The sequence below is a fragment of the Coccidioides posadasii genome, chromosome 1, assembly GCF_018416015.2.
Source record: "Coccidioides posadasii str. Silveira chromosome 1, complete sequence".
NCBI classification, from domain to species: Eukaryota; Fungi; Ascomycota; class Eurotiomycetes; order Onygenales; family Onygenaceae; genus Coccidioides; species Coccidioides posadasii.
Window position 1 is genome coordinate 680,080 of NC_089407.1, and position 24,692 is coordinate 704,771.

Genomic DNA, 24,692 nt, shown 5'->3' on the forward strand with positions numbered 1-24,692 from the left:
TGTGGGGAAAATCAAGCTTCCCCTCCGATGTCGCTGGTGAGTCAGTGGCCGGCCAATCACAGCCAACGCATTTGTGGCTCGGTCGCGCTGGCGGCGTTTGGGGGAAGGGGGAAAAAGGATAAAAAGGACAAATCGTTCAGCTGTGCATTAACAAGGGATCTTTTGGCCTGTAAGAGCAGCTCACTGGGACAGGAGTCTGCATTGATGGCTGGGTCGACTCTTCTTTCGGAGGGGGCTGCTTGAGGGTTAGGCAACTAGTTAACTTTCAACTCCAATTGCTTGAATCTGAATGACCAACTGGACAGCTCGTTCATAGAAACATGCATCTCTGAATTCCATATCTACGAAACTAGACAACTGCTCCGTACGGAGTACAGCTAAAACCTAGCTCTCAAGGATGGTAAGCAAATATTTACAAGAAGGTTAACACTCCTCCTGCTCGTCTTAGAGCCGTTATCCATGCATCACGGCCATGCGTCTCAGTGGTACTTTCTTCCTGGCCCAGTGTACTTCACGGAGTAGACTCCTCTCTCAATGCTGTTGATGAGGGTGTATCCGCTCTTGAAGTATGGGTACACACTCCAACTACCAAAGAAGTCAACCACACCACCTTGCTCATCGTCTTCAGGGTGGCAGTCGAAGAAACCGACTTCCTTGAACGACTTGCCAGTGGGATCCCTTTCGACGGAGCTGATGTCGACAATACGGAGGCCACTGCCGTAGTTGGCCTGGTACGTGAGGCCGTTGACAACATACTGGTTGTGGTCGATCGACTTGACGGGTGATTGGTAGGTTCCAGTGTGCTTGGGCTTCTTCAACGACTTGATGTCGAAGATGTAGGTGGTGGTGTGGCCGTTCTTGGCTTCACCTGTCTTGTCACTCTCATCGAGCTCGTCATCCAGCAGGAGGTATTCCATCTTGACGGGGTCGGTCAGCCAGCCTTGGTGTGTGTACGCAGCACCGACGTATGGGGTCTTCGAGATGATCTTTGGGTTGCGCTTGTTCGTGACATCCATGATGGTGAGGGTATCTTCATTGTAGTTGAAGCAAATCTCGCGGCCCCTGAATTGCCTATCCGGCCCAGTGTAGATAACACATTGGGCTTGACTGCATGTCAGTGCCGATTTCCACAACATTGATGTAGGTTATATTATGCTTACCGTCATGCACGTATCCATCCTGGTGAGCACAGCCTGGCGACGTTGGCTTGGCGGGATTGGAAACATCGAGCATATAGAGACCTCCCTTGCAGGGAGAATTGCGGGGTGTGCCCACAACGTAAATCATCTTTTTCTCCTCATGGGAGATAACGTTGTGTGAGCTTCCAAAGCCACGGTACCACGCAGTTAGGTCCTTGGTCTTGTCGAAGGTGACGGGCCTTGTGACATTGAGCAACTACGCAAAAAGCTGTTTAGTGAAGATGAAGAAGAGAGATATAGCTGCATGCACTAATGCTTACCTTTCTCATGTCAAAGACCTGGAGACCGTGGTTTGGTGACTCGGCGCCGATGTACACGTATCCATCGACAACCTTCATATCACGCCATATGATGTTTGAGGTCTGGGTTGGCAATCTGCCCCTATACTCGAGGCTGCCGTCCTTCATAATTTCCACGAATGCGGTTCCGTCAGTTTGTCCAACAGCGCCGAATTCCCGGCCATCCCGCGAGGTCCAGCCTAAATGAATGTTTTAGCTTCCAGGGCATGAATTAATGGACAGCCGACAGAATCCACCTACCCCAAATGTCGTTACCCCTTCTGGTTTGGCTGCCGAGATCCTCGTGCGGCAAGAATCCGTGCAAGTCAACATTGTTGCAGGAGTATTCACCCGCCTTCCCGTCCACACATTTGACCAGGCGGGAAGCACGGTATCTACCGGCTTCGAAGAGACCGTCCCTTTCCATGTTGTCCTGGGCCTCCAGCTTCATGGACATCAATCGGTCCATGGCGGCTCTGTTGGCGGCGCTGGCCAAGCCGGCCGAGGCCAATAGCATAAGTGATGTAATGGTCTTCATGATGAAGGGGTATCCCTGAACTGGAAATGGATATGAATTTTCCCAAGTTGAGAGGAAAATACCAGTTGCGTTCCTCAATGACTTGGGGATACCAGATGGTTCTTATACCTGCCCCCTCGACAACTCCACCATGATCAGCAAACCCAAAAAGTGCTTGTCATGGCCAGGGTGTGCCACGATGCCCAGGAAGTGGATGTCTAATCCCTTGTGGAGTACGGAGTATTGCAGGAAATGAATAAGAAAGCGAATGCTAAGACCACAACCAATAGCTGGCCCGGGGAATAGGCGGAAAAATGTGGATTCGGCATTTTTGCAGTCGGATATATGATGCAAGAAACGAAAAGAGGAAAGGGTATATTTCCAGCCTTCGCGCATGCCACAGCGCAGGGCACCCCGAAAGGATCGAAGGCAACGATGCCGTTGACCTCCTGAGAAAGTGAATTCCGGCCATAACGAATTCCCGTCTTCCGCCCAAGGTCCTCAATCCCGTTCGCGGGAAGTTGATGAATTTCGACCCAAAGACACAGATGGTTGATATCCTCAAACCTACTTTCCACAGGCGTTACATTGTGGGTGGAGGCGGCGGAGGATATCCACCGAACTGAATCTGGGGATGACGGGGGAACACGAATTGAGAGACATGCTGGCCAAACAGGTTTTCCAGAAATAAGTCAACTAGTTAACTAAGGCTAGGAAGGCCTCCGTTCTCAGAAGAGGCGCTCCTGGTGGATGTTTGGCTGGTTGAGGCCGGGCTGCCACCCCCGAGGGCGGCGCTCCACAATCCCGTAGAATGCTTGCCATGTGAATCCAGCGATCGGTTTGTATTGCAACATCACTATCTTGCCATTGCGTGCGTCTATTGCGGTTGTGGTTTAGTTTCATCCAGTTCTCCGTAGTTGAAGGTTAAAGAAACTCTTGCGATGATCAATGCCATGGTCAACAGCTAACCCAAATTTGGTATCGCGCAAGGAATAATCCTAGTCAATGATCTGAGTTAAGTGTCAACAATAAGATGCACGCAGGCCCGACCCCCTGGCCACCATTAAGAGGAGACAGGGACCAGGGGTGTTGGGAATCGAATCTTCGATCCTGCAACCCCAGCCTACCGAGGCTACAGTCGGGGAGCAAAAGAAGCATTCTGTCCAGGGGCTCCCCAGGTGGTCGGGAGATGAACATCATTCTGACAGCTGGAAGATCTCGTGAGCTGGGCTGCTGGCACTGTCGATCTGGTCGATAAAACCCGAGCGAGCTGGATGTTGACGCTTGGTGAAGGCCGGACTGGAAGAAGGTTGCAATGTCGCGTGGTGTTTGAGATGTTTGCGTGCAGTTCTCCCCTCCTCTCTCGCCAACACGACATCGCGCCCGGCCATCTGTCACCTCAAACCCTCCGCCGTCTCGGCACGGGCGACACCGGGTATCTCCACCATCCTTTCGTCCTCGAAGGCAATTCCCCCACTACCTACTGCGAAAAAAGTCTACCGCCTACCCAAGAGACTGCCGGTTAGCTAAAACATCCCCTGCACTAGACTCGGCAAGTCTCAACCCTTGTTATCTGCCATGCCGTCTAGCAGGGAATCTCTGGCAAGCCAACTACCTTGATGCCGCCTCTCGTCAGCAGATTCCCTCAGCCGTCTCTCGACACGAGGGGAGTTCATCGTCTCCACTACTGCTTTGAAATACTTTCTCTTAGGGTCCGAAGCCTGCGGCGTTCTGGATTACCACCCCCTCGTGTGAGCCCAATAGCTAATGTCGAAAGTTGGGATGCTGGGAGAAACATTCGTGCCCGAAAAGGCACCACTCCATCTTGACTAAGGAGGAGAGGTGGGAGATGACGAGTTCTGTGTATCGTAGCGGAGGTTATCACGATGTCGAACCAAATTTCATCAGATGGAGGCGGTGATGAAGACCAGGAATCAGTAACCCAAATCTGCATGGATATCCCCCGTCCCGGCTGTCTCCCTTAACTATTTTATCTCCAAGGGAGAGAGCTTCGGCTCCTGCTGCTCTGGAGGGCTTCAGACAAACTTCACGTCCCAAACACGGTTCAGCTCTGTTCGTGAAACCTTTCCTTTTCACCGTTCGACACATGACTCTGCCGACACCAAGAGAAGGCGAAGGGTTACCAAAAGTGTTGAAAGGCCGGAATGCCGTCAAGGATAGTACCAAAAGGTATTATCGTAGCCATCATGCCCTGCGGACCCCAACGGGCAAAAATACTCTTGTTCCCTGTACTGAAGCTTTAACACCCCCTAAGTGCTCGTTAATGAATCGCTACTTACATGGTCTCGGCCGGAATTGGGGTGTTCATCTCACCGAATCCGACACAAAAGTTCCCGAGCCAAGATTTGAACTGGAGTAACTCCGGGCAACTCCGAAAACTAATCGAACACCGCGTTGTCAGTTGCATATTATATAGAGTGATATCTTGAATTCTTGAAGTCTCTTAGTTTATCCGTCTCCAAACAGAGAGGAATAGTTGACGTACACACCCTATCTTCTCCATTGACTCTGGAGCGCTTCCGAGGCCTTGACACTCTTTTCACGGCGTCTTCCTGGTCACTACGCCTCCTTTCTACGTGGCGAGCCGTTTCTCTCTTAGGTACCAGGTACAATTGCTGTCGCTGTTCTGTGGAGGTGACGGGGATTGGAAATGCAGGGCATCCGGAAGATGACCCCGCTCTCTTTTAATTAGCCACATCTTAGCGAATGGCGTTTGATATGTAGCTGTTGGATCGAGCTCTCCCCCAACTTCCTGCAGCCTTATCAACGCCATTTTCCAACTGAATGGGTCTGCGAGCGCGTTTCTCGAAGTATTTGCCATGAATGTCTTTTCAATCGACATTGAAATACAGCGCAACCGGACAGTCACCATCTTTTGGATACTGAGACAAAAATCGGCCGCTGGCTGCCCAGTGATGATCACCCATAGAGGCGAAAGCCTAGAAAATTCTCCGAATTTTGGGCTTCGAGCAGCTAAATTAGGAAACTAACGCGTGCCTCGTACTTTAGAGCCTAGGATTTGGTTAATCACACTTAGTTGCTGCTCATGTTCTTAGAATCTCAGGACTCTACGCATCTTGTGATGAAGAACTCTATAGGACCCCGATGCTGACTCCACTAGTTGCACAGCCAGTACATCAGTAGGGCAACGCATGAATTGTTCACGACATGCCCGGCAAGCCTCCCATCAGAGATGCAACCCAATCACATACTCCAAGAACATCAGCAGACTCTCCTTCCATTTGGCATAGTTTCACAAGAATTTGACTGATCAAAAACTTAAGATGCTGACAATTGCTGGTCTTGTTTGAATAAACTGCAATGTAAACATTTTACGATGGGTGCTAAAGTGCCTCGACGACATGATCTAATATCTATATGCCGGATTGGTTTTGACTAGTAGCTCAGGAGCAGTAGGATTCAAGAACGCACTAACTAGTGTTGTGTAGAGCACATTAGAACCAACAGCAACTGGTCTACAGAATTATTTGGTGGATCTACCCTGTACTGGGTAACTATCAAACTTGCCTTAGTGGTGTGACGGATCGTACACGCGTAGATGTGATTAATAAAAAAATAACTCCAATTATTGTCATTTGCCGCATATAACATTTTCATTTGTATGTATGTACATGCTCTATATATAGAATGTAAGTGGTTATAACTAAGAAAGGGCTCAGTTCACATACATACATGATCCCTTTCTCCTATTGCTAACAACACCAAAATAGCAAAGAGAAGCTTAAAAATACAGCGTACCAAGAAACAAAGCCAAAGGTATCCCAAACATGAATCATCCAAGAACCATATATGGCTTTATAGTACGGAGAGCAATCACGCTCATCTAAAAGGTAAAGCAAACATGGTACAGTACATCTGCCAGGGAGAGAAAGGAGCAAGGATACACAGCAAATACTCACCAACCCTTCTCCCAACCAAAAGAGAAGGAAAAAAAAGGAGGAAAGGAAAGGAAAAAGAAAAGAAGAAAAAAGTACAAAAGGATAATTAAAACAACAATGTTCCTCAAGGGCCTTCGATGTCTCCTCTTTTCAACCCTCCTGGGACCTTAATCGCTTTGCTAACCCATTCAGTTTTCGCAATATCATCTAGTTGCATCCGTCGACTACTTCGCTTCAGCAGGCCCTGCACACAGAGCTGCGCACCGTCCAGTGCGGCTCCTTTCGCAGGATCCCATTCTCCATCATCATCGCCATATCGATACCAACTCCACTCACATCGCGCGATACGATGCGGAGTACGAGCGCGCAATTTAGCGGGGTCGCCGCGAGTACCAGGCAGGGGGTCGAACGGAAGCCTATTCTCAACAATAGCGTAGAGAAGGACTCCGAGAGCCCAACCATCCGTGGATCGACCGTCGTACGGCTGGCCCATGAGAATTTCTGGGGCGGCGTAATCCTCTGATCCACACCGCGTGTGGAGCAAAGGACTCTCCGGCGGTTGTGGAATGCGCCGGGATAGGCCCAAGTCCGTTAGAGTGACGATAGATCGCGGATAACTTTCCCATTCACAGATGTCCTGCATCACTGCGGTGGGGACGTTAATGAGTACATCTGGAGGGCGACGGTCAGCATGCGTGGGTAGAACGAAAAAAAAAAAAAAAATTAATAAATAAATAAAAGAAAAAGAAAAAGCAAAGAAAAGCCTACTCTCGAGCTTGATGTCACGATGAACGATCTGGTTTTGGTGTAAATATCGCACAGCAGCCACCAGTTCCGCAAATATCCTCCGTATCAGCGGGGGTGATAAAGCTTTTGGCGCCTGGCTGGCGAACTCAAACAGGTCGCCCCCGGGACAATAATCCAGCACTAGGAGAGCCCTCTTTTTGTCACTACCAAAAGCCTTGAGTTGAGTAATCGAAGGGTGATGGATGGATTTGAGAATGTCAACTTCTCGTTTCAAAGACACTTCGACTCTCTCCTCATCAGCCCCGCCCGCAGGACCATACTCGACTACTTTTACCGCGACCAACCGGGGCTGAGCGGGGATATCGTGAGTTCCGTTGAACTCCACATTTGGGAGTCCCTCTCGGACAGCAAGCACGACCTGACTGAACGTGCCCTGTCCCAGTTGACGAATCATTCGATACCTTCGGGGCTGCTGCGTTCTGACTGACTTGACGTTGTACACCTGAGCCGAGGAGAGACTGGGCCCGAGTGAACCCGGGGCCATCCCGTTTTCGCTACTCTCTTCACCACGACGTGTGCTGGGTGGACTTGGAGGGTGCGCATGGGGAATCGTTAAGCCACGTTGAACGGCTAGGTACTCTTCACGGTGAAGCTTGTTTTGCACAGCCCGTCGAGGAGAAGGTGAAACACAGCTAACGCCATTTGAGCTATTCGAAGGAGACTTTAGAACTGCTGGAACGTGCAGAGCAGGCGGGACATACTCGCTAAGACTCCGGTTGCGCGCATGGCCGTTTTGCGGTACTCTTATATGGACATCCTTTTCGGCAGGTGTTTGGTCCTGACCACCCGGAGCGGTATCATAACCTCGACGTTGGCCAGATGAAGATCTCGGTGGTCTGGTCGGATCTAGCGATTTCAGGCTGAAGGTGGAGCCCCGATATGATGCTGTTGACGGAGATCTTGGGAGCGACTGATAACTACCGCATCTCCAAGGCGAGTTGCCTTGGATAGGTGATGGCAGCGGGGTGATATCTGTCAGAGCGGCGAGCTGCGGCGATGAGAAGATGGAACCTGGAGAGAGAGATCCTGTACTGGAGTGTGGAGCAGCCAGAGCAGCGCGCAAGCTCGACGTTCTGTGGGGCAAGCTGGTGGACGATAGACTGGCTCGAAGAGGGGCATCGAGGTCCGGTTGGCTGCCCGGAGCCATGATTCTTGTGTCTCCAAAGTCCGTGCGGACGCTGAGGGCAGGAGGCCTTTGCAGAGGTGTGGAAGGTTCGTTTGGCAGAAGGTTGGTCAAGAGCCTTGAGTCATCGTGGGGGGCGACCTTGAAGTTCGGTGTTGTCGGAGCTTGGCCAACAAGCCTGTTCGGAGGGCATCCTGGCTGGGGCTGGTCAGAAAGAGAGGCTGAGGCGGTGGATGGATGTTTGGTCGAAATGGTCGTGGACGTCGTCGTCAGCGAAATTCGAGGTGATGCATCAAGTCCAAGTGTCGTAGCGCCGGCGTTGACTGGATGAGGCTCCGTCCGAGAAGGGTTGCGTTCTACCATCGAGAATGTGGCCGTTGCAGAGAGGCCGCGTCTGGGTGGTCACCGAAGACGCAACGGAGACGGCGTTGGAGGCCTGAAGGGCCAAAGTTGGTCTGAAGGTTGTTCCCGTCTCAAAGATCTAATAATAGCTGCTTGTGCATGAAGCGAAAAGGTGGGGGGATCCTTGAGTCGAGGATGATGTAACAGCAGCACTGCAATGGCACACGAAGCGGTTGGCGTTGAACGGGTGTCCTTTTCGGCTCCAGATAGGAGGACACTCCGTAAAGGGATGGCAGAATGACTTGGGACGAAAGCTGTGCACTCTTCCTGCGTCCCATCGTTTCCTTTTATCCGCTCGCTCCGGTGGACGGGCTGCGCACGAAGCGAGGCGAGGAGCGTGATGGCGTTCGTTCGTCGCTGGCCTGGTGCTGCTTTACGGACTCGATAGGTGCGTGACTAACAAATTAGGCTTTAAGGTTATTCCGCTGCCGCTCAACATTCGGCCAATCACACTTGAGAATCGAAGCATCCACCGGCTTTGGAAACCAGGACAAACGAAGCAAAACACCAACATTCTCGCTCATCCGCCTCGCATAGTGAAGACTTTGTTACATCACTACTAGTGAATAACTCCGCAACCCATACATACACGCATCATCTCCCCGTCCAGCTACCGTCATCCATCGCCTGTCTGTCACAGCTCATCGTCCCTGCTGGGCAGCGTTCCGTCTGGGTTCTTAATTCTCCCATTTTCCAGTCGACTCCAGTCAAAATCTGGAGGGAACGGTGTGCACCCTTCCACCTCTTCCCAGGCCTCCGTCGCAAACTCAAACGTCGCCGCGAGATCTAAATCCATATCCTTCGGCTTGAGCAGCCTAAAATCCTCCGAGAATATGGCTAAGCTTTGCTCCTGTTTTTGTCTTATATTTTCCAGTGTTGATTCCTGCATCAATAGTTAAGTTAGCCTATTTGCCGGTCGCGTGGCACAGGGTTCCCTATGCTAGCATACATGGCATATTGCTGCTATCTTTGTTTCATCCTGTTGCAATTCTCCCATCATTTTCACAAAGACGCTGTCGTCAGAGATCGTGTCCCATCCGTCTGTGTTTTGTGCTACCCAAGTGCTTTCGTTGTCCTTAGGGATTAGCTTGTACGCCAGCATTTTTCGCCTGGTCCCATCATTCGTATCATCGGACAGGCTACTATAATTGTTCACTCCCCTGTTTTCATCTGTTGTCCATCCGATCTGTCTAGCAGGGTAGTATCGGATCAGCCTATGGCGCTGTATTGCGTCCACCAGATCCGTTAGGCCGCAGGCATGTTCCAGGTACAAGTCAGACGGTAACCATTCACGACCAGGAAGATCAGAAATGACGCGAAACTGTACTCTTTCCGGCATCGGAAACGGACGGCGGGCTTCCTCAAGCCTTGCCAACTTCCCATACGCGTCGGATGCAGCTCCCGTAGTAAGCTCATTCACTTCCTGCTGTGAGACTCCTTCCCTTAGCAACCTACGATCAATCTCATCGATTGCTGCGGGAAGAAGTTGTCTGTGTCTTCTGATCATTCTTTTAACATATTCCCTGAAAGCCGTTTCTTTTGCCACCTCTCCCAGCGCCGCGTTGAAATCGAAGTCCCGCATGTCGAATTGGTCCGAGCCATCTTCATAGTCAAAGCCAGGGAGCCCTGGCGCTGGCTGAGGGTTGTTGAATAACTCATCTATGGGCCAATAATTCACCCATCCCACGACACCACGATAGAAGCCATCGTACCAAAGCCAGTGGATCATATCATCGACCATTGCGGGTCGGGGTTGTGCTGCTTCCATGGGCAAGCTATTGTTGCGCGTGTTTATGTGGTCCATCTTATCCTATAACAATGATAATTGGAGGCCTGCGAAGAACTAGGCTGTTGACAGAGGCCCAGTTTCTTGCATTAAAGAAGCAAAGTGCGAGGAATCAAGAGGAAAATATGGAGCTTTCCTCGCGCAAACACAGACAACGATTGATTGCTCAAGCTGTTGCCTGGCAAGAGCACCAAGCAGGAAGCAGCGAGCTAATGAGGTGCTCATGGAGAAGTTTCACCAGCAGAAAAGCTCTCCATCTAAATGCCAACTAGTTGAGTAGTCTGCGGTACTCACCTCAGATTTTCCATCCCTCGTGCCTAGCCTAGCACAACGGTGAGTGTATGTTGTTGATGCTGTTGGTCCCGGTTGTGCGTGGAGGCTTTCTACATGCTTTAAGGACTATTGGTTGATAAATCCAACATAGCATAATGAGGTCTCTATATTAATGGCTTAGGATCATGCAAAAGTGTTGGTTTTCATTTAACTTACACATACATAGCACATTCCATTAAATGAATAAAATGCTGAGAAAGTCAAACTCCTCCAGCTAGCAGCAGGCAAAGCCAGCAGGGCAAAAAGAAAAGCTAAACAAACCAAAACCTCTATATGTACAAACAATACAGGAAATCAGTTCCCATGACGTACTGACAAAACCCACTGTCCATATACGAAGAATGCGAGGACAATGCTAACTCGAATACCTCTCAGATGTGCGCCAGAGTGGAAGATGCGTTCTTTTTTTTAATCAACCAGCGAAAAAAAAGGGTAAATAATACACGGGGAGGATAATGGCGGTGGCTCGGGTCCGAGATGAATTACATAGGCTCAGTATCGGATCGCCAGCGCAGGCACTCCAAAGGTGAAGGCCGTTTGCGACTGTCATATTGTCGCAACCTGCATCCTGGCGCGGCGGAAGTAGCGGCGAATAGGTCCGGGGAGGGAACCGGTTATCTCTATGAAAAGAACACGCGTCGGGCAACCTAAAAGCGTAGATGTCAGAACAAGCAATGTCGAATCTGATGAAGGATATGGGCGGCCCTACGGTCCAGGCGGCCGCCACACCGGCGACAATTCCTCCGGATATCATCATAGGCCTTAAGCCTCTAGTGCTCTTGAAAAGCATCCCACTCAGTGCGCCAGCGACAATGCTATTCGCCGCATCATGCTTGCCACGGGCATATCCCAACGTCGAGTTGATTCCATTGTATGTCATAGCAAGCACGCCGGCAGAGTTGCCCAAGAAAGGGCCACGTCTTGTCACGGAGTTGAGCACGGCGTTCAGCCGCAGCTTGGGAGGCGCACTGGGAGGTGCTTTCCTCAATCCCTCTGTAAGACCCCAAAGACCTCCAATGGACAGAGCTGTGAGATACGTCGTTCCGGTGCCATAACTCAGGTCATCGGACCACCCCCGGGAAGGAAGTGCAGATTGAGAACCAGGGAGTTCATTCAATGTGGAGTCCTCGAGAGTGAGATAGTCTAGTGTTTCGCGATTAAGTCCCGCGAGAGGGTGTAACTCTGAAGGATCAGGAATGGCTGTGCTAGAGAGGAAAGAGGTGACATCGTGAGCGGAAGAAGGGTCGAAGGCAGCCGGAGCCGGGGAAGTAGAAGATTTCCGGCCGGAGAGGGTGTCCCAGATCGACATGATGAGAGTATGGAGGTATTACAAGAAATAACCAATTAAAGAGAAAAAAGGAGACTATTAAATATGTGCGCCTGTTGCGCTTGTTGGATTGACTGCTAAAATGGGCTGTCAAAGGGCGGGTGAATGCTTGAATCAGAACCTCCACCGAGCTGGAGTTTGAATCCTGAGAAGCAAAAAAAGTTGAATCGACGCCGAGTTTGCTCTGTTTGCCCAGATTACTGCGTCTTGATTGGCTGCTGGCCAAGGGAAAACTTCACGTATGGAACTAAACTTAAATGGGAATAGCCGCGGATCGGAACCTCACTCTTCAAGCAAAGCGAATTTTTTGACGGGCGGCGGGACGAAGTAGCGATTGGCGTTTGCTCCATTTCTTTTCATCTTTTCTTTTTGCTACCCTACACAATGGGGCCTACGGGGACAGAGGGATCTCACGACCCCGCCAGGGAGTTTTGTCTGGAGTCATATTTTCTTGATAGAGAGGTTTTCGTCGTTCCTGAACAGGTCCTAAAGGACATCACCAAAGGCCCGCTGCGCTCTTTTATATTGCAATCTCGGGATATTCAGTAAGCGCCTTCATAGCAATGGAGTAACTAAGTTATATATTATACATCTGTAGATATTAATATTCCTTCCAGGCAATTATTGCAAGTCTGGAAATGTCTTCTTCATACATTTGCAGCTGCCAACCTGCCCGGGTCGCATAATACAGCCATTTGCAATGCTGTCAGCGCATATCTAGAGTCGGCCTTGAAATCTGACTATGAGGAGCTCCGCCACTTTGTGCTGTCCAAAGAAACCTGGATACCTGTCTTCGAGGACTTCTTGGACCGCTATCAGAATGGCCGACCCAAGCCCATGAAACAGGTCCTTGGCACCCTGATCATGATCCTTTCAAAGTACATGGACGCTGCTACCTCTAGACTGGTGTGTGAGCACATAGCCAGGATTACCGTACCGACTATTATTCTGTTTGAGCCTCGCTCAAGGTTAAAGGCGTCTCTCGTTTCACTGGAGTCCCTCATCCGAAAAGAGGCCGTCAACGTGGTGGACTGGCTTCATTCGGCGGAAGAGTGGCTATGGGCCAACCATTCAAGCTGGATCCCGCTCCTGGGCGAATATTGTACGGACCTCAAAGTACCTTTAACCCGTCTTGCGGATGAGGAAACCAGGCGGGATATTTCGCCAGGGAGTTTACATCTATATGCCGCCCGCATATTATGCCTAGTGCTTCTACTAAATACTCATAACCGGGATATTTCGCTCCCTGCAGGAATGCTATTTTCCCAGTTGTGCTGCCGACTTAAATCCGTGGCGGCCGCCTATGAGTTTCGGTATTACGCAAATGACGACCCCTTTTGGGTCGCACCGTTAAAATATGTGTCTTTAATGAATCTGGACTGTTTAGATCCCATAGCTAACCATGTTCTTTTCCCTCTTTTCAAAACGGAGCCAAAGGACTTCCTGTCCTTCGTAAGCACTCTACCCCTTGATACCATTCGTTCAAAAACACGCTCTAAAGCTTCGAATGAAGAATATACTCTTCTCTTCGCCATTCTTGAGCGTGGAAAGGAGCTAGGGCTGGTTCATGACAAAGAGGGTGAGTCATAGCTTCAACCGAACGGGACGGCGAATGCTAATGAGCTCTAGATTTCGAAAAACTTAGTCCGGCCGTTGCCAAATCGTCAATTTTGTTGGATTCGAGAGACTACAAGCATTTCTTGGTCCACGCAGATGAGAATATAAGGATCCCTGCCTTATCATTGCTCACAACAGATCCAGCTACTGCAAAGCCATTTTCCCCATTCACATTCCAGATCCTCACAGACACCCTCCCGTACATACACGCAGAAACGGACTCCAACACCCGGAGTCAGCTTCTTAGTATTTTAAGGAGGCTAACTATTAGACTTCGAGGCAGCTCCACCACGATTCAAGCACCCTCTGACGGCAATCCTGAATTGGAAAATGCTCAACTAAATCAAAAGGTTATTACCACACCGAATGCAAAAACATTTTTATATTGGTATATCGACTTCCTTGAAAATGAGCTTCGCCCCACTGCCTCATATCAAAGACATATTCTAGCTCTCAAAGTTTTCTTGTTGTTGTTGCAGTCCGGAGTCGACAGCCGAATTGACCGGGCGCATTTCTCTAAACTAGGCCAGGAACAACAAACTTGGCGCTTCACCATAGAAGTATTCAGACCCGGCCTATTCAGGGCTATTGCAGACTTGCTGCTTGATCCATATGACGATGTTCGAGAGGCATCGATGATGCTTCTTCGCTTATTCCCTGGCGGCCTCCTCCAAACACGTTCGGAAGCTACTGGCCCAAGCCCCTACTCACAGTTAGTGGCCGCTGTCTCAAGAGCTGAAGATATGGCGGGTCATACTAGTAGAGCCGATCACTCTGACACTGTTGGCCGGCTGCACCGTCTTCTATTTGATTTTGCTGGAGTTATTGATATCGACTCAAGTCCGAATAGGACCCCGTATGGTATTGTTGATAACTTGCTTTTGAATTTAGAGCAAAACATTTCTTGTTCGGTGGAATCATTCCATGCTACACTTCACAATACCCCGCTTCAAGGACATGTCTCCGCCTTAAGGTTGGTTCAGCCATAAAATTTCCCATGCCGGTCAACTGACGTCTGAGTATAGGTATATTGTCGGAACACCCAATTTTCACGCTATCGTGTCTTCTTCTCAGGACTCGGTCTCGGCTTGGTCATCTTTCCTCAAACGGATACTTTCAATTTGCTCCAGAATTTGGTTTGGTGTTCAAGACGTACTCTGTGTTGATTCACCGGAGCGAGAGCATGAGAATCCGGATGAAGACCTAGCGGGCCCCAAAGATATTCTCTCATTCTCATGGCGGGCGTTGCGTGAATCAAGGTACGACTCCCAAATTTGAAGTTCGGTTGGTCAAAAATTCGCTAATAATCCAGTCTATTACTTAACGCTATTTTGATAAATACGACGTTTGCTCCCAGCGGTTCCCAAAACGGAAACGGAATTGGATACGAGACACTTTCAAAAATAGGTAAACTGAGTTTCGAGCAACTAGCGGAATTGAGACACAGGGGTGCTTTTTCTACCGTCTCTCAGACTTTCGCCTCCTGCTGTTTACGCTGCTTCCAGTCTGATGACGCTGCAACAAGGGCGTTACCGGCTGCATGGTATAAAGTAAGATATGCCGCTTCACCTTTCACAAAACGAGACTAATTGATCAGGATACCGTTGGAATTATCTACGATCAAGCGTCCAGGCTCACCCGAAGATCTGCTGGTCTTCCAGCTATAGTCACCGGAATAGCCACATCTCAGCCAGGGGGGAACCTATTCCGACAAATCATGGAGGAGCTCCAAAATATCTCTCGGACAAGCCCCATGGAGACAACTGATAAGCCCGATTTGGAATTACCCCAAGTCCATGCATTGAACTGCCTGAAAGATATCTTTACAAATACCAACCTCGCCCAAAGTACGGAGCCATATGTTATGCCATCCTTAAATATCTCAGCCAATTGTCTTGGGTCAAATATGTAAGTATGCCCTTATAGGTATGTCTATGTCGCATTTAATTACTAACCTAACTTAGTTGGGCAATTCGTAATTGCGGCTTGATGCTGTTTCGCTCGTTAATAAATCGGATGAGCCGCCCAACCCCAGAATCTCGTCGTGGGATATTTATAATGCCTGGTTCGGATTCTAACCACAGCGTTCCATTTGAGAAGTATCACGGATTAGTGCCACTATTGTCCGGCCTTTTAGATACTCCTGTGTCTAATGAGAAGGATCACGAATCCGAAGCATCTAGGGGCTGGGATCTCTCCATACTCACTGAGCGGGTCTTCCCTGCGCTTGAGCTGATCGGAAATAAGGCACCTGCTCGTCCTTCTAGTGATGATGATATCTTAAAAAGGTTAGCCCTATCCCAATTCTCAAATCCCGTTTGGGGAATAAGAGATCATGCGGCGAGGACGTACGTCACTTTGGTGAAAAGGGCAGACCTGCTGCAAACCGCCCAAGAGCTTTCTAGCCCCGAACTACGAACTCAACTACCAAATCAAGTACATGGGTTACTCTTGTGCATAAAATATTTGCTTCAGAAGCTATGGGAGTCTCCTGCTGGTTATTGGTGTGGTATGTTTGGCCCTATGTTCTCGTCGAGAATGCAAATTAACGCGTCTAGGTAACATCAACGATATAATGGGCATAATTGAGAATGTCTTCAGGAGCTTCTATGATTCTAAGCTAGCGCCCTATATAAAAGCCTGTCTTTTTGAAATGTTAGCGAATATTTTGGAGGCGAGCATTGGATGTGGACAGGAAGGTGATTGCCCGACATTCTTCATTCTCAAACTTCAAGAGCTAATACATGCTAGACAACGTACTGCCTTGTTGCGATTATATCCTCAAAGGTTATCTAACCGAGCAGCTCCTCGGTAAGGCTTTGGAATCCAGTTCAGGATCTTCGATTTCCCGATCATCATCACTCTTAGTGCGGTTCCTTTCGTTCGATCTTGTCTTTTTGAAAGTATTGAAGGACTCCCCGGAGGAGGTGGCGCAATTCCTGGAAGCTATCTCAGTCGCAGATATAGACGGTGCTCACTGGGTACTGGATCGACTTCATCGGTGCTTCCGTTATTGTGCAGCCCTTCAATTAAATTTGATTAAGCTATATAAATGTGCAATTGAGATAACTCAGTCGTCACTACTAAAAACCGCGGCGATGTCTTGCCTTGCAGAATCGTTAGAGAGATTTTACGAACGGAAAACACAACTCCCCCCCGAACTCCAGTTTCTCAAGCGCTGGGCGAAATCTGTGGACTTCTTTACGGAACAGAGCGGCGCTCCACTCTGGGACCGCGCCAGGTTCAATGCTTCGATCCATCTGGCAGGATGTCTATTTCCCCTCCGAGTTGATTCAACCGCAGCGTTGGAATCTTCTACTAAGTTGAGGTCTGATTTACGGAAGATGGCTCAGACATTGTCGTCCGCCTTGGCGGAGGAAACAGTAAGATTTTCTCTCCTCTTGCCAATAATACTGCTGTCTAACATTGACGTAGGAATTCTCAACGAGATATTCTGCAATTTGTGCTATGAAGTGCCTTATCCTCGGACTTGAAAGAATGGATGCCTACAGCCCCTATTCAGCTTCTTTCATTGAGATTTACTTTCTTTTATATGATATGTTAAACGACGATGACGAAGAACTACGGAATGCTTCCGCTCATATCGCATCAAACTTTTTCTCCGATTTGCTTCCAACTCCGGAATTGCCTCTCACAACAAACGTGACGCTTGCAAGGTTCGTCACCCAGTTTTTCCCTATATCTCACAAAGTCTTCGAAGGTGCTCTCTTCCGTTTTATGGGAAATAGAGGCGATAAAGTCTCATTCACCCCCATTCGAGATCAGCTTAATGAACTTCAAAAGGAGAGTACAGTTTTGTTCCTTGAAGAGAAGCAAAACCTTTATATTGACGAAGTTCGAGAGATTGAAATATGGTCCAGTGTCCTTGCTCAACTAGACCATAGCGGTCCCCCAACAGATCTGGGCCTGAAGTTTGTCTCCTGGGTGTTTGAAGGTTTATCAGAACTACGTGAGGAGCTGCGTAAAAAGCAAGCTAGGGGTATATTGGGATGGATGTCAGGCCCAGATGCCTTAGCCATGAGTATGCGTCTCATCCATGGTGCAAAGGTTCTACTTGCTACGAATGCGTTTGGTTGCCCTGCGTACAAGACTTCTACAATCCATGATACACTTCAGGATATGTTGGAGATTGGTGAAAGCGCTGGAATATATGAGCCTTGGATTGCAGCAGTCGAGAATGCTCTTAATCAAAAAAGCACAAGTTATGGCAGCAGTTTACAAGCCAGCTTCAATGCTGTTAAGACAAGTCTAGTAATACGTTAAAGGATTCTGCAGCTGGGTGTTTCCAGTGTTGCTATTTGTGACTTCCTCAGCTTACTTGCAGTATTCGCGTCCACCATAGCAACAAGCACAAAAGGGTTATAACTTCTTGCACACATTTCTACTTATCTCTCTGTACGTCAACATCAAACTTCTTCATGAGCGTATGTTCCAGACCTCTTTATTGTTTCACTCATGCATAATAACATGTTATCAAGACAGGCACTGATCTTTGAGATAATTGTTGTCTTTCTAGTTAATAATAACGTGTGCCTCTGATTCTGGCAGAAAATATCTCATCTTCCCAGACTACCAGAATCCCTTAGGTTTGTCACTCGAGAGCATATACCTTCTGTTTATATCTAATCATCTTGCAAGTTGGCAGAAATAATGAACCCAAATTATACCATCTTGGTAGTTCTCTTGACTATCCCCATCCTCGCCTTTATGGCCTGGAGAGGAGGGTTCCATATTGTCCGTGTCGTGGCCCATGGTGTCCAAATGCGAAAGCACGAGCAGGAGATTAGGAGATTGGAGGCAGCACGAGTTGAACGTGAAGTACAACTAGCTGCACAAGTGAGAGACTTGACTACTCAAATTGCCAAACACCGTGCCGACCAAGAGGGTCAACAAACAACAGAAGGGACCAGCAACAAATAAGGGACCCAGCTTGGCTTTTTGACGACTACAGAAGGATCTGACTGAAACAGATTTGTCATGTCAATGATGTTGGATGATTTGTTTATATGACCTGCAGTTTGAATTCTATCTCGAGCCTATTTCTCAGGACCTGGTGTTGGAAATTTCCCTGATCACCTCACGATTAGTGTTCCAGGGACAAATCAACACTCAGATCTCAATATATTCTTCATCCTTTTATCTTTTCTAGCTTTTACGCCCAAACACATGTGTTGGATCCTAAGAGGCAAACTTCTGCTTCAGTTAAGATAGGTAATCTCTCCATCAATGTCGCCTTAAGACCACATGAACGAGCATTGAAGCCAGCCCACACCTATCCCAGTCTTGAACAATGCGCTATAATCAGTGAATTTTGGCAGGGATTTATTGCCAATATCCATTACAAACAAAGCACAAGCAGATTTCCCCTTTAACCCTCATCTCAGATTCCTCCTCTTTACCATCTAGGGCGGCACTTTTCAAACCAGGCGCGCTCAACAACAAACTGGGACTCCTGGTCCACTGAACAACAAGGAGGTGTTCTAGCAGCCTCACTACTTGTTTTTATGTTCCTTGTTGCGATTGCCTTGTGGATATTCCGCTGCTGGCAGGAGGGAAAGCAGCAAAACTGTTCGCCTCGACGCAAGAGCCATGATCAAAGACAGTCACGGCGGGGTCACCGAAATTCTAAGTCGAATAATGAATCTAAATCGAAAAGTTATCTGGGCTGGAGTAAGGCGGGAATTACATCTGCGCCAAGAGATAACGGAACAAGAGGAAGGGAGTGCAAGTCGAAACGGCGCCATCGTCGCCATGGAATTGAAAAGAAGAGGGAGCCGAGGAAGAAAGGGGCAACGCAGTCTTCTACACGTCGGTCAATATCTAGGTCACAAAATGTATCAACAAGCAAATCAATTCAATCAGAACGCAAACTGCGGAAGAATAACCCAACACCTCAAGATGTAGGCAAAAGGCCGCCAACAAAACCACTTAATGAGAACACAGCTGCTTCTGTCGGTAGCGACCAGGGTCAAGCAAATCATGCGAAACTGAGTGGAAATACAGGTGATGAAGAATCATCATCATCCCGCGAGCTCATTCTGTTGCAGAACCAGAGATATAAGGCGATGCGGAATCAACAGTCACTTAGTCTAGATTGAATCAATTGAGTTAATACTAATACTCATACTATGAATATCCATCCACGCAGCACCCAAGTATGGACGGGCGCCAGATGAAACATTGGACAATGACATGGTATGTGGAAGGCTGCATGATTCCTCCAGCCGTCATATTTGTAGCCATAAGGCCGGTTTACTTGCTCTCCTTGGCTTATTGAAATAGATTCAACAAATGAAAGTGCAGTGATAATGATTCGGATATCATACTGCTCAGAGGCGAATGTAATGGCAAATCGACCAGCACACACCCGGAGGGCTTCACTGTCCAGGACACAGAAAGAAGTAGGAAACCGGGCGGCCCAGCAATAGAAATGGCTAGCAAACCGGAAAACACCTGACCCGGGTCAAGGATAATAAATTTAGAATAAGAGGCCATATCCGCAGAAACGATATCCTCTGGAGAGGTGGCAGTGGAATTCGCAGCTAACGGTAGATAGGATGCCAGCAGTTTTATCGGAGGATGGGATGCGCATCCTACGAGATCTGGAAAGATACTCGCTGGCGACGCTCTCTCTCTCGTTGGTATCCTGCGTCTTTGTTATTGCAGGAACATTTACAGTGATTGGAATAGCCGGAATAAATGCCTGTGCGGAATTGAGGCGCTGGTTTTTGACTCGTCCCCATAGTTCCACCCACCAAAAGGTATGGAATGATACCAGCGCGTCTTCCCTAGCGTCAAGCGAAGATAGCAACCAGTCGTCAACACACATAGTGACATCAACAATATCGAAACGTCACCGCAATCGGTACAGCAACAGTGTGCAAGAGACGCAAATGCAGGAACGGCTTCCAACGCAACAAGTGTAATCATGCCGACGCCGTTACAACCACAAAAGCCAATGCAAACTACAGCGTCAGCATCAAAGACCAATTCGGAAAGATTTCAAGAGAAAGGTGATGGTGAATTAAATTAATTTCTCAGAACTTTCATTGAAGAGCAACCATGCGTTCGAAATTTCCCAGCACGGCGGCTAGGTCATTGGTAGCCACGGTGGCGAAGAACGGCTGAAGCCCTTGAAACTGGAAGAAGGCATGGCAAGGACGCTCATCGAAAAATTCCCAGTGCCTTCCGGTGAAAGGTGAGGTTTTCAATGGGCGAAGGTCATCCATGGCATGCTAACCCTGTGACGGAGTAGTCAATCCTCAAGGCAACCCGCGGAATTCACCTACGAAGGAATGCATAATAATTTTCAAAGAGCTAGGGAAGCCATGACGGGAATATATCCCGGGCCGTCGGGTAATCATAAGCGTCTATCGATATGCCGGATGACGAGGAGGCAGACAATCATTCCGCCCAGAAATATCACCCAGGTACGCTAGTTAGAGTGCTCAGAGTCGATGGTCCACTCCCAAGGCTCCAACAATGATATTCCATTGTATCCCAAAGCTTCTGATTCTGTAGAACTGCCCGTTTTCCACGGAACGCCGAATAATGACTAAGTTGCGAGTGGTCAAGGCAAGTATGATGGAAACCCTGTCCGGTCTGGAGACACAGGGGATCTAACACCGAGTTCGTCGCGAATATCCGGGAGGCTCTTTTCCCAAGAGTGTCGATACCATCACGATAATGCAGTATCATACAGCAGAGGTGTCCCCATTACTGATACGATCGGTGATGGGAGTATGTTCGCATCGATTGATCCCGTAACATCTTCACCTAGGAAGGGGTGGTTGCGTCGATCATCATGGGGCAAGGTATTGAGAGTATCCCAAATTTTTCTAGCTAGATAGTAATTAGCCAGTATCCATATCTAAATTGTTTCTGAGTTGTGCAGCTGCCATATTGTTGAATCTCCAAGGTGAAGAACAGAGTTTGCGTTGGAAAAGTGATGATGAGACAGTGGAAACAGCCCCCGCCGGTTACCTCCATCCACTCTCACCACCAACTTACTCCTCCAGCTTACTCCTTGCAAAACCACCTGGTTTAGACAGATTTTTCAGGCTGTCAACTCCTAATTCCCCATTCCATTCACAATTCGCAAAATATAATCGTTGTCTTGACCAATCCATGAGGCCGGCCCCCCTGCCTAAGTTTGCGATTGATGGCTGAGCGCCTTCAATGATCTCATCACTCACAGCCCACTGATGCCGAGTCGACCCAACAATAGCCATCCTCAATCCTCAAGACTTCAAGCATACAGTGTCCACTGATCCCATCTGATAGCACAATGTGGAATGATGAAGATAATAATCCATATGGCGCATTTGATCGCCATACAGAGCCGGTGAATGTTCCATTCCATGCGCCAGAGATGTCTCCCAGTGAGTTTGCCCGTGCCTAGCTGTTCTGAATCCAAGCTTACATTAGGGTTAATATTATTTGTAGCATACAATGAGCCTGCTTCCCCGCAATCCCCTGCCCATGTTCCAGAGTATACAGTTAGACCACATACACCAAGCGACGACGATGAAGAGCACGAACAGGCAACCCCAGAGAGCTACGCGGGGCACCCAGCATCACCAAGCTACTTGCGCAAAACAGGAGTCTATGAGAGTAGAATACAGCAAATTCTTTACGAGAACCCCGAGCTTCCCATTCTAATCACGCATGCGGGCAAAAACCATGAAGGTGGCGGTGGCTTCATTGTGTATACGATACGGACGGGAGTGTGTTTCGAAGACCCTAGGTTCCCCCGGGCCGCGATTCTAACACCTTGGTTATCCTCTAGGATCTTGAAGTCAGACGGCGATATTCCGAATTTAGCTCACTCCGGGCGACCCTCGTAAACCTCCATCCTACGCTCATCGTTCCGCCGATTCCGGAGAAGCATAGTATGGCCGATTACGCCGCGAAACCGACTAAGGCGAAAGAAGATGCATCAATCATTGAATTACGAAAGCGTATGCTAGCCGTGTTCCTAAACCGTTGCAGAAGGATGAAAGAGATCCGAGAAGATGGCGTCTGGTGGCGCTTCTTGGACCCGAATGCAAGCTGGGTGAGTTATATTAGTTGGGCAGATACATTTTGCATTGTTAACCATGAGGATAGAGCGAAGTTCTTCATTCTCACCCAGCTTCCTCAGTTCCCAAGAATAACCTGAAAGCACCTCCACTCGACCCGGCGAATCCGAAACCCGCGCATAATTGGCTCCCTGTGCCATCTTCGTCGGCCAAGCTGAAGGCCGTCGGCGCTGGCTCAACATCCGAAACTAACGTACCCGGGACCGTCCCGGGGTTCCTCAATCGTTTCCCTCCTTCATCCCGGAATCTTAGCGAGCATGAATTAGATCCATACTTCATGAATTTCGAGGCATCAACGAGAGAACTAGAACTATTACTTCAGGGAAATATAGAAAAGGTCAACCGACGGACGTTAAGCCACTTATCATCACTTGCTACAGATTTGATGGAATTAGGCGCACGATTCAACGGGTTCTCTCTCTCAGAGCCATCCCAGACCGTGGCTGCAGCTATTGAACGCGTTGGGCAAGCAGCAGACAATTCATACATCGAGACAGAGGAGCTCTCTAACGCACTAAATGCGACGTTTGCAGAACCGATGCGAGAAAGCGCGCAGTTCGCCGGAGTTGTTCGCAGCGTCCTTAGGTATCGTGTGCTGAAGAGAATACAAGAAGAGATGACAAGGGACGAACTGAGCAAGAAAAAGGCACTTCTCGATTCTCTCGAGCGGAGTGAGTTAGAAGCCAAAAGAATCGAACAATACCTAAATAAAACAACTCCACAAGCGACCAAGCCAAAACGATCGCTGTCGGATTCATCTGCCGTGGGCAATGTTGAGCAAGGCGCTGAGGGTGGGAGACCAAGCATGGAAGATACGGCATCCATTGATTCTGACTTCCCAACCACGCACGGCGAGAGTCCACGTCCCTCCGCGTCACAAGGCCTTCCACATCGCGCAGCCGATCAATTGCCTCCCACTCCAAGCCATAAACACTCGATGAGTGGGTCCTTCATGGCTAATAAGATCTTCGGACGTATCAGTCATGCTGTGCATGGGTTTGTCGACGTTGATCCGGAGCGAACGCGACGAGACCAAATTGGAAAAACAAAGGAGAGTCTAATTCAGGTAAGTTGATGATTACAGCAGCTCCTCATCTGGTGATACATGGCTGATTTATTCTGTGAACGAACAGCTGGAGAAAGCGCTTGAAGTATCAGAGCAGGATGTTAAAGATGCAAGTGCTGGAGTGTTAGAGGATCTAAAGCGATTCCAGAAGGAGAAAGAAGATGATTTAAAACGGTACATGGTCAGTATACCCTCTGCGTTTAAATTGCACTGAAGCTGACAGGACACGCATAGGTGGCCTACGCCCGATGTCACCTTGATTGGGCCCGCAAGAACCTGGAAACATGGACAGAGGCCAAAGATGAAGTTGATAAGATCATTGTTCGTTGAGAGGACTCGCGTCCTGTGGCATTGGCTAGTTATTGTTATGGAGTGTTGGCGCCTGGGTGTGATTCACAGTTATCTGAATGGAATTCATTGCTTGCGTACTCCGTACTTTTTGATGCAAAGCTGTTTAGCCGAAATTTGTAACCAATAATAAATATGGAATACTCCGTACAAATGAAACTGTTCTAGGTCTTCTGGGGCTAGCAATCAAGGTTCTGGCTAAGGTTATTTCCATGCAGGGTTCAGTTTGAACATCTAGTTACTATTTGCCAGCCCTATCTGCTTTTTGAAGAAGAAAGGGCATCAAGTGCTGTCAGACCCAGCATGGATGACAGCGTCGATGCTCATGATATGCAAGAACTGCTGGCTACCAAGATCAGGCGGAGATGAATAGTTAGACGCTGGTCACACTTGTTCGAGGCTGACCACCAAACTTCCGCAGACGGGGCGAAAAAGATTTCGATTGTATGAACTTACGCCCAGACAACCAAAACCTTCTTTTTCCCACCACTCCAGGAAGCTTCTGACCTGTCATTTTTGCTCTAGTCTTTACTGCAGTACGTGAATATTTACTCCGTAGATGGTGACAGTTACCTCACCATTCCATCTGTCCCTTTGTTTCAACGGCATCCTGCCCCGGTCTTTGTCTCTCACAAAAGCCCTGTGTGGCGATGGCGAAACTATACCGCTGAGCTACCTTTGTTGTCTATATGCTGGGGCTGAACGGTGTCATATGGATTCCTTGGGTAAGCCGGGATAAATTACGGCTCGATCCCGCCATTTGGTCGAGGGCGCCTAACAGCCATTAGTACTATTGGTCAACGAGAACATTTGCAAGTGGCAGCAGCAACAGTGTTTCAACTGGGGCCGGAGGAGAGGAGCAATGCCC

General features: G+C 48.6%; 7 protein-coding genes across 7 annotated transcripts; 3 read left to right on the forward strand and 4 right to left on the reverse strand.

Moving 5' to 3' along the window:
- Window positions 1-479: 479 nt before the first annotated feature.
- On the reverse strand, window positions 480-2,015 carry D8B26_000159 (uncharacterized protein; the record flags this gene model as incomplete). The annotated part of the gene is made up of 4 exons (XM_003067630.1): window positions 480-1,102; window positions 1,161-1,395; window positions 1,460-1,677; window positions 1,739-2,015. The coding sequence occupies 4 exons, from the start codon at window positions 2,013-2,015 to the stop codon at window positions 480-482; spliced, it is 1,353 nt and encodes a 450-aa protein (XP_003067676.1).
- A 3,633-nt stretch (window positions 2,016-5,648) lies between these two features.
- On the reverse strand, window positions 5,649-8,555 carry D8B26_000160 (uncharacterized protein). Its single transcript, XM_066123133.1, has 3 exons — window positions 7,423-8,555; window positions 6,683-7,353; window positions 5,649-6,586 (listed from the first exon to the last, which is right to left on the reverse strand). The coding sequence occupies exons 1-3, from the start codon at window positions 8,205-8,207 to the stop codon at window positions 6,039-6,041; spliced, it is 2,004 nt and encodes a 667-aa protein (XP_065979205.1). The 5' UTR covers window positions 8,208-8,555; the 3' UTR covers window positions 5,649-6,038.
- Window positions 8,556-8,880: 325 nt separating this feature from the next.
- Window positions 8,881-10,050, reverse strand: D8B26_000161 (uncharacterized protein; the record flags this gene model as incomplete). Its single annotated transcript, XM_003067628.2, has 2 exons — window positions 8,881-9,129; window positions 9,196-10,050. The coding sequence occupies 2 exons, from the start codon at window positions 10,048-10,050 to the stop codon at window positions 8,881-8,883; spliced, it is 1,104 nt and encodes a 367-aa protein (XP_003067674.2).
- Window positions 10,051-10,479: 429 nt separating this feature from the next.
- On the reverse strand, window positions 10,480-11,793 carry TIM23 (Mitochondrial import inner membrane translocase subunit tim23). The gene is made up of 2 exons (XM_003067627.2): window positions 11,075-11,793; window positions 10,480-11,012 (listed from the first exon to the last, which is right to left on the reverse strand). Exons 1-2 carry the CDS (start codon window positions 11,672-11,674, stop codon window positions 10,986-10,988), a joined length of 627 nt encoding a protein of 208 aa, XP_003067673.2. The 5' UTR covers window positions 11,675-11,793; the 3' UTR covers window positions 10,480-10,985.
- A 283-nt stretch (window positions 11,794-12,076) lies between these two features.
- D8B26_000163 (uncharacterized protein) lies at window positions 12,077-17,593 on the forward strand (the record flags this gene model as incomplete). Its single annotated transcript, XM_066123134.1, has 10 exons — window positions 12,077-12,237; window positions 12,310-13,271; window positions 13,322-14,282; window positions 14,335-14,568; window positions 14,622-14,859; window positions 14,907-15,217; window positions 15,274-15,818; window positions 15,868-16,008; window positions 16,061-16,692; window positions 16,745-17,593. The coding sequence occupies 10 exons, from the start codon at window positions 12,077-12,079 to the stop codon at window positions 17,591-17,593; spliced, it is 5,034 nt and encodes a 1,677-aa protein (XP_065979206.1).
- Window positions 17,594-17,980: 387 nt separating this feature from the next.
- On the forward strand, window positions 17,981-18,250 carry D8B26_000164 (uncharacterized protein; the record flags this gene model as incomplete). The annotated part of the gene is made up of 1 exon (XM_066123135.1): window positions 17,981-18,250. The coding sequence occupies one exon, from the start codon at window positions 17,981-17,983 to the stop codon at window positions 18,248-18,250; it is 270 nt and encodes an 89-aa protein (XP_065979207.1).
- Window positions 18,251-21,261: 3,011 nt separating this feature from the next.
- ATG20 (Sorting nexin, cytoplasm-to-vacuole targeting pathway/endosomal sorting) lies at window positions 21,262-23,976 on the forward strand. The gene is made up of 6 exons (XM_003067625.2): window positions 21,262-21,711; window positions 21,776-22,056; window positions 22,119-22,385; window positions 22,439-23,476; window positions 23,544-23,657; window positions 23,711-23,976. The coding sequence occupies exons 1-6, from the start codon at window positions 21,618-21,620 to the stop codon at window positions 23,804-23,806; spliced, it is 1,890 nt and encodes a 629-aa protein (XP_003067671.2). The 5' UTR covers window positions 21,262-21,617; the 3' UTR covers window positions 23,807-23,976.
- The last annotated feature ends 716 nt before the right edge of the window (window positions 23,977-24,692 follow it).